The 12,621-nt window shown below is 55.3% G+C and overlaps 1 protein-coding gene across 1 annotated transcript in view; it reads left to right on the forward strand.

Annotated features, from left to right (window-relative positions):
* Nucleotides 1-9,221: 9,221 nt before the first annotated feature.
* The window catches only part of LOC121269400, a 39,870-nt gene continuing 36,470 nt past the window's right edge, over nucleotides 9,222-12,621 (forward strand). The window contains exon 1 of the mRNA XM_041174000.1: nucleotides 9,222-9,609. Within this exon, the coding sequence (XP_041029934.1) occupies nucleotides 9,361-9,609 (249 nt within the window). The 5' untranslated portion in view covers nucleotides 9,222-9,360. The remainder of the gene's footprint in view (nucleotides 9,610-12,621) is intronic.

Consider the following 12,621-nt stretch of genomic DNA (forward strand, 5'->3'; position numbering starts at 1 on the left):
GTGCGGGCACTAAGGTACTTTCCCGGGGAGCTGCGTGAACACTAAACTACTTCACCGGGGACCTGTGCGAACACTAAGCTACTTTCCCGGGGAGCTGTGTGAACACTAAGCTACTTCCCCGGGGACCTGTGCGAACACTAAGCTTCTTTCCCGGGCAGCTGTGTGAACACTATGCTACTTTCCCGGGGACCTGTGCGAACACTAATCTACTTCCCCGGGGAGCTGTGTGAACACTAACCTACTTTCCCGGGGAGCTGTGCGAACACTAAGCTACTTCCCTGGGGAGCTGTGTGAACACTAAACTACTTTCCGGGGGACCTGTGCAAACACTAAGCTACTTCCCCGGGGACCTGTGCGAACACTAAGCTACTTTCCCAGGGAGCTGTGCGAACACTAAGCTATTTTCCCCGGGGACCTGTGCGAACACTAAGCTACTTCCCCGTGGACCTGTGTGAACACTAAGCTACTTCCCCGGGGACCTGTGCGGGCACTAAGGTACTTCCCCGGGGACCTGTGCGGGCACTAAGGTACTTTCCCGGGGAGCTGCGTGAACACTAAACTACTTCACCGGGGACCTGTGCGAACACTAAGCTACTTTCCCGGGGAGCTGTGTGAACACTAAGCTACTTCCCCGGGGACCTGTGCGAACACTAAGCTTCTTTCCCGGGCAGCTGTGTGAACACTATGCTACTTTCCCGGGGACCTGTGCGAACACTAATCTACTTCCCCGGGGAGCTGTGTGAACACTAACCTACATTCCCGGGGAGCTGTGCGAACACTAAGCTACTTCCCTGGGGAGCTGTGTGAACACTAAACTACTTTCCGGGGGACCTGTGCAAACACTAAGCTACTTCCCCGGGGACCTGTGCGAACACTAAGCTACTTTCCCAGGGAGCTGTGCGAACACTAAGCTATTTTCCCCGGGGACCTGTGCGAACACTAAGCTACTTCCCCGTGGACCTGTGTGAACACTAAGCTACTTTCCCGGGGAGCTGTGTGAACACTAAGCTACTTCCCCGGGGAGCTGTGTGAACACTAAGCTACTTCCCCGGGTACCTGTGTGAACACTAAGCTACTTCCCCGGGTACCTGTGTGAACACTAAGCTACTTCCCCGGGGACCTGTGCGAACACTAAGCTACTTTCCCGGGGAGCTGTGTGAACACTTAAGCTTCTTCCCCGTGGAGCTGTGTGAACACTAAGCTACTTCCCCGGGGACCTGTGCGAACACTCAGCTACTTCCCTGGGGAGCTGTGCGAACACTAAGCTTCTTCCCCGGGGACCTGTGTGAACACTAAGCTACTTTCCCGGGGACCTGTGTGAACACTAAGCTACTTCCCCGGGGACCTGTTCGAACACTAAGCTACTTCCCCGGGGACCTGTTCGAACACTAAGCTACGTCCCTTGCGACCTGTGTGATCACTATCTACTTCCTCGGAGACCTGTGACAACACTAAGGTACTTCCTTGGGGACCTGTGCGAACACTAAGCTACTACCCCGGGGACCTGTGCGAACACTAAGCTACTTCCCCGGGGACCTGTGCGAACACTAAGCTACTTCCCCAGGGACCTGTGCGAACACTAAGCTACTTTCCCGGGGAGCTGTGCGATCACTAAGCTACTTCCCTGGGGACCTGTGCGAACACTAAGCTACTTCCCCGGGGACCTGTGCAAACACTAAGCTACTTTCCCGGAGACCTGTGCGAACACTAAGCTACTTCCCCGGGGACCTGTGCGAACACCAATCTACTTCCCCGGGGACCTATGCGAACACTAAGCTATTTTCCCGGGGACCTGTGTGAACACTAAACGACTTCCCTGGGGACCTGTGCAAACACTAAGCTACTTTCCCGGGGACCTGTGTCAACACTAAGCTACTTTCCCGGGGACCTGTGCAAACACTAAGCTACTTCCCCGGGGACCTGTGCGAACACTGTGCTACTTTCCCGGGGACCTGTTCGAACACTTAGCTACTTCCCTGGGGACCTGTGTGATCACTAAGCTACTTCCCCGGGGACCTGTGCGAACACTATGCTACTTTCCTGGGGATCTGTGTGAACACCAAGCTACTTTCCCGGAGACCTGTGCGAACACTCAGCTACTTTCCCGGTGACCTGTGCGAACACTAAGCTACTTTCCCGGGGACCTGTGCGAACACTAAGCTACTTTCCGGGGGTGCTGTGCGAACACCAAGGTACTTTCCCGGGGACCTGTGCGAACACTAAGCTACTTCACCGGGGACCTGTGCGAACACTAAGCTACTTCACCGGGGAGCTGTGCGAACACTAAGCTACTTTCCCTGCGAACTGTGCGAACACTCAGCTACTTCCCCGGGGACCTGTGTGAACACTAAGCTACTTCCCCGGGGAACTGTGTGAACACTAAGCTACTTCCCCGGGGAACTGTGCGAACACTAAGCTACTTTCCCGGGGAACTGTGTGAACGCTAAGCTACTTCCCCGGGGACCTGTGTGAACACTAAGATACTTCCCCGGGGACCTGTGTGAACACTAAGCTACTTCCCCAGGGACCTGTGTGAACACTAAGCTACTTCCCCAGGGACCTGTGTGAACACTAAGCTACTTCCCCGGGGACATGTGTGAACACTAAGCTACTTCCCCAGGGACCTGTGTGAACACTAAGCTACTTTCCCGGGGAGCTGTGTGAACACTAAGCTACTTCCCCGGGGACCTGTGTGAACACTAAGCTACTTCCCCAGGGACCTGTGCGAACACTAAGCTACTTTCCCGGGGAGCTGTGTGAACACTAAGCTACTTCCCCGGGGACCTGTGTGAACACTAAGCTACTTTCCCGGGGACCTGTGCGAACACTAAGCTACTTCCCCGGGGACCTGTGCGAACATGAAGCTACTTCCCCGGTGACCTGTTCGAACACTAAGCTACGTCCCTGGCGACCTGTGTGATCACTATCTACTTCCCTGGAGACCTGTGACAACACTAAGGTACTTCCTTGGGGACCTGTGTGAACACTAAGCTACTTCCCCGGGGACTTGTGCGAACACTAAGCTTCTTCCCCGGGGACCTGTGCGAACACTAAGCTACTTTCCCGGGGACCTGTGCGAGCACTAAGCTACTTCCCCGGGTACCTGTGCGAACAATAAGCTACTTCCCCGGGGACCTGTGCGAGCACTAAGCTACTTCCCCGGGTACCTGTGCGAACACTAAGCTACTTTCCTGGGGAGCTGTGCGAACACTAACCTATTTCCCCGGGGACCTGTTCGATCTCTAAGCTACTACCCTGGGGACCTGTGTGAACACTAAGCTACTTCCCCGGGGACCTGTGCGAACACTAAGCTACTTCCCCGGGAGCTGTGCAAATACTAAGCTGCTTTCAAAGGGAGCTGTGCGAACACTAAGGTACTTTCCCGGGGACCTGTGCGAACACTAAGCTCTTTCCCCGGGGAGCTGTGCGAACACTAAACTACTTTCCCGGGGAGCTGTGCGAACACTAAGCTACTTCCCTGGGGAGCTGTGTGAACACTAACCTACTTTCCCGGAGAGCTGTGTGAACACTATGCTACTTTCCCGGGGACCTGTGCGAACACTAAGATACTTCCCCGGGGACCTGTGTGAACACTAAGCTACTTCCCCGGGGACCTTTGCGAACACTAAGCTACTTCCCCGGGGACCTGTGTGAACAGTAAGCTACTTCCCCGGGGAACTGTGTGAACACTAAGCTACTTCCCTGGGGAACTGTGCGAGCACTAAGCTACTTTCCCGGGGAACTGTGTGAACGCTAAGCTACTTCCACGGGGACCTGTGTGAACACTAAGATACTTCCCCGGGGACCTGTGTGAACACTAAGATACTTCCCCGGGGAACTGTGTGAACACTAAGCTACTTCCCCGGGCAACTGTGCGAACACTAAGCTACTTTCCCGGGGAACTGTGTGAACGCTAAGCTATTTCCCCGGGGACCTGTGTGAACACTAAGCTACTTTCCCGGGGACCTGTGTGAACACTAAGCTACTTCCCCGGGGACCTGTGTGAACACTAAGCTACTTCCCCGGGGACCTGTGCGAACACTAAGCTACTTCCCTGGGGAGCTGTGTGAACACTAAGATACTTCCCCGGGGACCTGTGTGAACAGTAAGCTACTTCCCCGGGGAACTGTTTGAACACTAAGCTACTTCCCCGGGGACCTGTGTGAACACTAAGCTACTTCCCCACGGACCTGTGTGAACACTAAGCTACTTCCCCAGGGACCTGTGTGGACACTAAGCTACTTCCCCGGGGACCTGTGTGAACACTAAGCTACTTTCCCAGGGACCTGTGTGAACACTAAGCTACTTCCCCGGGGACCTGTGTGAACACTAATCTACTTTCCCGGGGAGCTGTGCGAACACTAAGCTACTTTCCCGGGGAGCTGTGCGACCACTAAGCTAGTTCCCCGGGGACCTGTGCGAACACTAAGCTACTTCCCCGGGAGCTGTGCAAATACTAAGCTGCTTTCCCAGGGACCTGTGTGAACACTAAGGTACTTTCCCGGGGACCTGTGCGAACACTAAGCTCTTTCCCCGGGGAGCTGTGCGAACACTAAACTACTTTCCCGGGGAGCTGTGCGAACACTAAGCTACTTCCCTGGGGAGCTGTGTGAACACTAACCTACTTTCCCGGAGAGCTGTGTGAACACTATGCTACTTTCCCGGGGACCTGTGCGAACACTAAGATACTTCCCCGGGGACCTGTGTGAACACTAAGCTACTTCCCCGGGGACCTTTGCGAACACTAAGCTACTTCCCCGGGGACCTGTGTGAACACTAAGCTACTTCCCCGGGGAACTGTGTGAACACTAAGCTACTTCCCTGGGGAACTGTGCGAGCACTAAGCTACTTTCCCGGGGAACTGTGTGAACGCTAAGCTACTTCCCCGGGGACCTGTGTGAACACTAAGATACTTCCCCGGGGAACTGTGTGAACACGAAGCTACTTCCCCGGGCAACTGTGCGAACACTAAGCTACTTTCCCGGGGAACTGTGTGAACGCTAAGCTATTTCCCCGGGGACCTGTGTGAACACTAAGCTACTTTCCCGGGGAACTGTGTGAACACTAAGCTACTTCCCCGGGGACCTGTGTGAACACTAAGCTACTTCCCCGGGGACCTGTGCGAACACTAAGCTACTTCCCTGGGGAGCTGTGTGAACACTAAGATACTTCCCCGGGGACCTGTGTGAACAGTAAGCTACTTCCCCGGGGAACTGTTTGAACACTAAGCTACTTCCCCAGGGACCTGTGTGAACACTAAGCTACTTCCCCGGGGACCTGTGTGAACACTAAGCTACTTCCCCACGGACCTGTGTGAACACTAAGCTACTTCCCCAGGGACCTGTGTGGACACTAAGCTACTTCCCCGGGGACCTGTGTGAACACTAAGCTACTTCCCCAGGGACCTGTGTGAACACTAAGCTACTTCCCCGGGGACCTGTGTGAACACTAATCTACTTTCCCGGGGAGCTGTGCGAACACTAAGCTACTTTCCCGGGGAGCTGTGTGACCACTAAGCTACTTCCCCGGGGAGCTGTGTGAACACTAAGCTACTTCCCCGGGGACCTGTGTGAACACTAAGGTACTTTCCCGGGGAGCTGTGCGAACACTAAGCTACTTCCCCAGCGACCTGTGCGAACACTAAGCTACTTCCCCGGGGACCTGTGTGAACACTAAGCTACTTCCCCAGGGACCTGTGTGAACACTAAGCTACTTCCCCGGGGACCTGTGTGAACACTAAGCTACTTCTCTGGGGACCTGTGCGAGCACTAGGCTACTTTCCCGGGTACCTGTGCGAACACTAAGCTACTTCCCCGGGGACCTGTGCGAGCACTAAGCTACTTTCCCGGGTACCTGTGCGAACACTAAGCTACTTTCCCGGGGAGCTGTGCGAACACTAACCTATTTCCCCGGGGACCTGTTCGAACTCTAAGCTACTACGCTGGGGACCTGTGTGAACACTAAGCTACTTCCCCGGGGACCTGTGTGAACACTAAGCTACTTCCCCGGGAGCTCTGCAAATACTAAGCTGCTTTACCGGGGACCTGTGCGAACACTAAGGTACTTTCCCGGGGACCTGTGCGAACACTAATCTACTTCACCGGGGACCTGTGCGAACACTGAGCTACTTTCCTGGGGAGCTGTGTGAACACTAAGCTACTTTCCCGGGAACCTGTGCGAACACTAAGCTCTTTCCCCGGGGAGCTGTGCGAACACTAAACTACTTTCCCGGGGAGCTGTGCGAACACTAAGCTACTTCCCTGGGGAGCTGTGTGAACACTAACCTACTTTCCCGGAGAGCTGTGTGAACACTATGCTACTTTCCCGGGGACCTGTGCGAACACTAAGATACTTCCCCGGGGACCTGTGTGAACACTAAGCTACTTCCCCGGGGACCTTTGCGAACACTAAGCTACTTCCCCGGGGACCTGTGTGAACACTAAGCTACTTCCCCGGGGAACTGTGTGAACACTAAGCTACTTCCCCGGGGAACTGTGCGAACACTAAGCTACTTTCCCGGGGAACTGTGTGAACGCTAAGCTACTTCCCCGGGGACCTGTGTGAACACTAAGATACTTCCCCGGGGACCTGTGTGAACACTAAGATACTTCCCCGGGGAACTGTGTGAACACTAAGCTACTTCCCCGGGCAACTGTGCGAACACTAAGCTACTTTCCCGAGGAACTGTGTGAACGCTAAGCTATTTCCCCGGCGACCTGTGTGAACACTAAGCTACTTTCCCGGGGACCTGTGTGAACACTAAGCTACTTCCCCGGGGACCTGTGCGAACACTAAACTACTTCCCTGGGGAGCTGTGTGAACACTAAGATACTTCCCCGGGGACCTGTGTGAACAGTAAGCTACTTCCCCGGGGACCTGTTTGAACACTAAGCTACTTCCCCAGGGACCTGTGTGAACACTAAGCTACTTCCCCGGGGACCTGTGTGAACACTAAGCTACTTCCCCACGGACCTGTGTGAACACTAATCTACTTCCCCAGGGACCTGTGTGAACACTAAGCTACTTTCCCGGGAAGCTGTGCGAACACTAAGCTACTTCCCCGGGGACCTGTGTGAACACTAAGCTACTTTCCCGGGGAGCTGTGCGAACACTAAGCTACTTCCCCAGGGACCTGTGCGAACACTAAGCTACTTCCCCGGGGACCTGTGTGAACACTAAGCTACTTCCCCAGGGACCTGTGTGAACACTAAGCTACTTCCCCGGGGACCTGTGTGAACACTAAGCTACTTTCCCGGGGACCTGTGTGAACACTAAGCTACTTCTCTGGGGACCTGTGCGAACACTAAGTTACTTCCCCCGGGACCTGTGCGAACACTAAGATACTTCCCCGGGGACTTGTGCGAACACTAAGATAATTCCCCGGGGACCTGTGCGAACACTGAGATCACTGGTCACCTGGTCAGGAGCCAATTAAAAAGTTGTTGCCAGGCAGTTCTCCATTGGACTGGTCTCCTCCTCGGCACCAACCTGTCTTTCATGGCACACTCTGTTCAGGAACAGCAACATTTTTTATATCGCCCCCTCCACCCTGTTCCAGTGGGCATTTTCTTCAAACTGCAGCCATTGTAATTTTAATCCACAGTCCAACAGAAATAAAAAGATATGTTCTTCGCAGTGGCTGATGTCTGCAACTATTGCTGCCCTCTTGTTTTTGCACTCAGAAATTTGCCTACATGATTGCTCTTCTAACTCCCTTCCACTACCTGGGGGTCTGTAGTACACCTAGCAGTGTGGCTACCCCTTCTTTATTTCTGAGCTCAACCCATATGGCCTCATTTGGCACTTCATTTAGTATATCATCCCTTCCCACAGCTGTAATTGCTTCTTTAACCAATAATGCTACAACAACACCCCCCCCCCCGCCCCCGACCTTCCTTATTTCCCTCTCTAATGTTATTGAAAACTCCATGGGCAGAATTTCTCCCCCCCCCGCCTTTGATGGGCATGGCGCCATTTTACATGGGTGGGCCAATGAAGGCCCGCCCAGCGTGACGTCCACAGGGAAGTGCTATGTGCTCCCTGTGCTGGCCGGAGGTTGGCTGGGGGGGATGCCTAAAATCGAGAGTGCGCATGAAAGAGTGCGCTCATCTCCCTGAGGCTAAGTGCAGCCTAAGGGAGATTGCTTCTACTTTCAAAAATATTAAAAAAGACCAGAAAAATAAACTTCCCTTACACATCCCCTCATGTGGCATGTTCATAATTTCCAACAAACCTTTTATTAAGAATTTTTACAACCCGACATGAAACCTCAAGCCGCCGATGGATGAGGTTTCATGATTTTGCTATTCCCAGCCGGAGCTCCTGGCCTGTCCTGCCAACCTTAAGGTTTGACAGGCAGGTCCTTTAATTACTTTAATCGACCCTGCCGATGGCGTCAGTTGGCCAGTGACAGGTCGGCGGGCGCACAGCTGATATTTCTGCGTCCCCCCACCAGCCCCCGCCTTCCTGAAAATTGAAATGGGGCGCGGTGAGATCGGGAGTTCCGACCTCATGTAACGCGTCGGCGAGTGGGCCCCGCCCTGCAACCCCACTCTCCGACGGTCAAATCCTGCCCCTTGTCCAGAGACGTCGAGGTGCCATCTATGCCTCCTGCCACCTTCCAGTCTGCAGGAACCTGCCCAGAATCTAATGAACTTGGAAAGGCTGCCTCTCCTCACCCCCCCCCACCCCCCCGATACACCCGCTACCTCTGTAGCCACTGCCTTCAGCGCTCCGGGATGGAGCTGACCAGATCGGTGGGGGGAAGGGAAGGGATTTGTCAACCTTCGATCCGATTCATTTTTTGGGTACCACCTCTTGCCCCAAGCCACTCAGTTTCCTAGTATCGCCTGGGATGTTTTCAGGAACTTCCTCGGTGATGACAGAATCAAAGCCATTGTTTAGTGTCTCCGCCATTCCCCTGTCTCCACCTGTAATGACCTTTCTACCCATTCCCTTTTCACATACCCGTAGAAACCCATCCACAGGCCCGGCTTCATGCCAGCTTGCGTTCCTATCCCGTTTTCCCTTTTCCCAAACCTCTTCCTTTTTGATCCAACTACCCCCTCTCTGGAGAAGAGTCACACACACAAACACGGGACCCGCAGTGCATGTGCGACCCTGCCTGCGGGAGCTTAAAATAACCTGTCGCTCCTCCTCTATCAGCAGTGTCGCCAAGGACGGTGCCGGGTGGGGGGGGGAGTCTCACAGCAGCCAGTTTCGCAGAGGGTGGACCCGAAAACCCTCGCGTCAAGAAGGAGCCCCCTACTCTCCCTCGCCACCACCCCCACCGCCTCGCCCCCACCAGCACCCTCGGAGCCGGAGTGAGCGTTTCGCGAAGCAAGACTCAAGAGCCTCAGAATGCAGGTGTTGCCGCAGAGCACCCACCGGATAGCCCCGCGGTTCAGCGACGCCTCCCTCCACGTCCTCCTGCAGGGGGTCCGGAAGCGCAGGGAGGTCCTATTCCCGGCGGACCGAAAGAAGAAGCCCTCCCGCCTCACCAAGGAGGCCTGGATGGAGATCGCAGCCGAGGTGACCAGCTGCGGGGTGCAGCAGAGAGACTGGGTCCAGTGCCGGAAGAGGATGAACGACCTGCTCCGCACCGCAAAGGTGCGTATGGCGCAGGGGAGGTGGCTGCAGGGCAGCAGGTCACTCGATGGGAAGGGATCCGGTGGAGGAGGTGGTGCGGGGTGGGGGCGGGGGGGGTGGGTTTGGGGGTGGATGTGGGGAAGAGCTCTTAACATATGTCCCCTGCAGCATTTCGATCCATAGAGCACAGGGTCATTCATGGGTCCAGAAGGGGGATACTTGGCCCATCAAGTCAATGCCAGCCCTCTGCAGTGCGTTCCAGTCGATCCCAAACTCCGCGGCCTGTTCCCTCTAACGCTTCCATCCCACTCCGCTACTCACTCCCTCTAACCCTTCCATCCCACTCCGCTACTCACTCCCTCTAACCCTTCCATCCCACTCCGCTACTCACTCCCTCTAACCCTTCCATCCCACTCCGCTACTCACTCCCTCTAACCCTTCCATCCCACTCTGCTACTCATTCCCTCTAACCCTTCCATCCCACTCCGCTACTCACTCCCTCTAACCCTTCCATCCCACTCTGCTGCTTGTTCCCTCTAACCCTTCCATCCCACTCCGCTACTCACTCCCTCTAACCCTTCCATCCCACTCCGCTACTCACTCCCTCTAACCCTTCCATCCCACTCCGCTACTCACTCCCTCTAACCCTTCCATCCCACTCCGCTACTCACTCCCTCTAACCCTTCCATCCCACTCCGCTACTCACTCCCTCTAACCCTTACATCCCACTCCGCTACTCACTCCCTCTAACCCTTCCATCCCACTCTGCTGCTTGTTCCCTCTAACCCTTCCATCCCACTCCGCTACTCACTCCCTCTAACCCTTCCATCCCACTCCGCTACTCACTCCCTCTAACCCTTCCATCCCACTCTGCTGCTTGTTCCCTCTCACCCTTCCATCCAACTCCGCTGCTTGCTCCCTCTCACCCTTCCATCCCACTCCGTTGCTTGTTCCCTCTAACCTTTACATCCCACTCCACTTCTTGCTCCCTCTAGCCCTTCCATCCCACTCCGCTGCTTGTCCCCTCTCGCCCTTCCATCCCACTCCGCTGCTTGTTCCCTCTAACCCATCCATCCAACTCCGCTGCTTGCTCCCACTCACCCTTCCATCCCACTCTGCTGCTTGTCCCCTCTAGTCCTTACATCCCACTCCGCTGCTTGTCCCCTCTAGTCCTTACATCCCACTCTGCTGCTTGTCCCCTCTAGTCCTTACATCCCACTCCGCTGCTTGTCCCCTCTAGTCCTTACATCCCACTCTGCTGCTTGTTCCCTCTAGTCCTTACATCCCACTCCACTGCTTGTCCCCTCTAGTCCTTACATCCCACTCTGCTGCTTGTTCCCTCTAGTCCTTACATCCCACTCTGCTGCTTGTTCCCTCTAGTCCTTCCATCCCACTCTGCTGCTTGTCCCCTCTAGTCCTTACATCCCACTCTGCTGCTTGTTCCCTCTAGTCCTTACATCCCACTCCGCTGCTTGTTCCCTCTAACCCTTCCATCCCACTCCGCTGCTTGTCCCCTCTAGTCCTTACATCCCACTCTGCTGCTTGTTCCCTCTAGTCCTTACATCCCACTCCACCTCTTGCTCCCTCTACCTGTTCCATCCCACTCCACTGCTTGTTCCTTCTAACCCTTCCATCCCACTCCGCTGCTTTCTCCATCTAGCCCTTGCATCCGACTCCACTGCTTGCTCCCTCTATCCCTTCCATCCCACTCCGCTGCTTTCTCCATCTAGCCCTTGCATTCGACACCACTGCTTGTTCCCTCTATCCCTTCCATCCCACCCTGCTGCTTGTCCCCTCTAGCCCTTCCATCCCAATATGCTCCTTGCTCCCTCTCACCCTTCCATTCAACTCCGCTGCTTGTCCCCTCGAGTCCTTCCATCCCACTCCGCTGCTTGTTCCCTCTACCCATTCCATCCGTCTCCGCTGCTTGTCTCCTCTAGTCCTTCCATCCCACTCCGCTGCTTGTTCCCTCTACCCATTCCATCCCACTCCGCTGCTTGTCCCCTCTAGTCTTTCCATCCCACTCCGCTGCTTTCTCCATCTAGCCCTTGCATCCGACTCCACTGCTTGCTCCCTCTATCCCTTCCATCCCACTCCACTACTTGCTCTGTCTAACCCTTCCATCCCACTCCACTGCTTGTCCCCTCTAGTCCTTCCATCCCACTCCACTGCTTGTCCCCTCTAACCCTTCCATCCCACTCCATTGCTTGTCCCCTCTAGTCCTTCCATCCCACTCTGCTGCTTGTCCCCTCTAACCCTTCCATCCCACTCCGCTGCTTGTTCCCTCTAGCCCTTCCATCCCACTCGGCTGCTTGTCCCCTCTTGTCCTTCCATCCCACTCCGCTGCTTCTCCCCTCTCGCCCTTCCATCCCACTCCCCTGCTTCTCCACTCTTGTCCTTCCATCCCACTCCCCTGCTTCTCCACTCTAGTCCTTCCATCCCACTCTGCTGCTTGTCCCCTCTAACCCTTCCATCCCACTCTGCTGCTTGTCCCCTCTAACCCTTCCATCCCACTCTGCTGCTTGTCCCCTCTAACCCTTCCATCCCACTCCGCTGCTTGTCCCCTCTAACCCTTCCATCCCACTCGGCTGCTTGTCCCCTCTAGCCCTTCCATCCCACTCGGCTACTCACTCCCTCTAACCCTTCCATCCCACTCCGCTACTCACTCCCTCTAACCCTTCCATCCCACTCTGCTGCTTGTCCCCTCTAGTCCTTACATCCCACTCCGCTACTCACTCCCTCAAACCCTTCCATCCCACTCTGCTGCTTGTCCCCTCTAGTCCTTACATCCCACTCTGCTGCTTGTCCCCTCTAGTCCTTCCATCCCACTCCACTGCTTGTTCCCTCTAACCCTTCCATCCCACTCTGCTGCTTGTCCCCTCTAGTCCTTACATCCCATTCCGCTGCTTGTTCCCTCTAGTCCTTACATCCCACTCCACCTCTTGCTCCCTCTACCTGTTCCATCCCACTCCACTGCTTGTTCCTTCTAACCCTTCCATCCCACTCCGCTGCTTTCTCCATCTAGCCCTTGCA

The sequence above is a fragment of the Carcharodon carcharias genome, chromosome 24 (assembly GCF_017639515.1).
Source record: "Carcharodon carcharias isolate sCarCar2 chromosome 24, sCarCar2.pri, whole genome shotgun sequence".
In the NCBI taxonomy this organism is placed as follows: Eukaryota; Metazoa; Chordata; class Chondrichthyes; order Lamniformes; family Lamnidae; genus Carcharodon; species Carcharodon carcharias.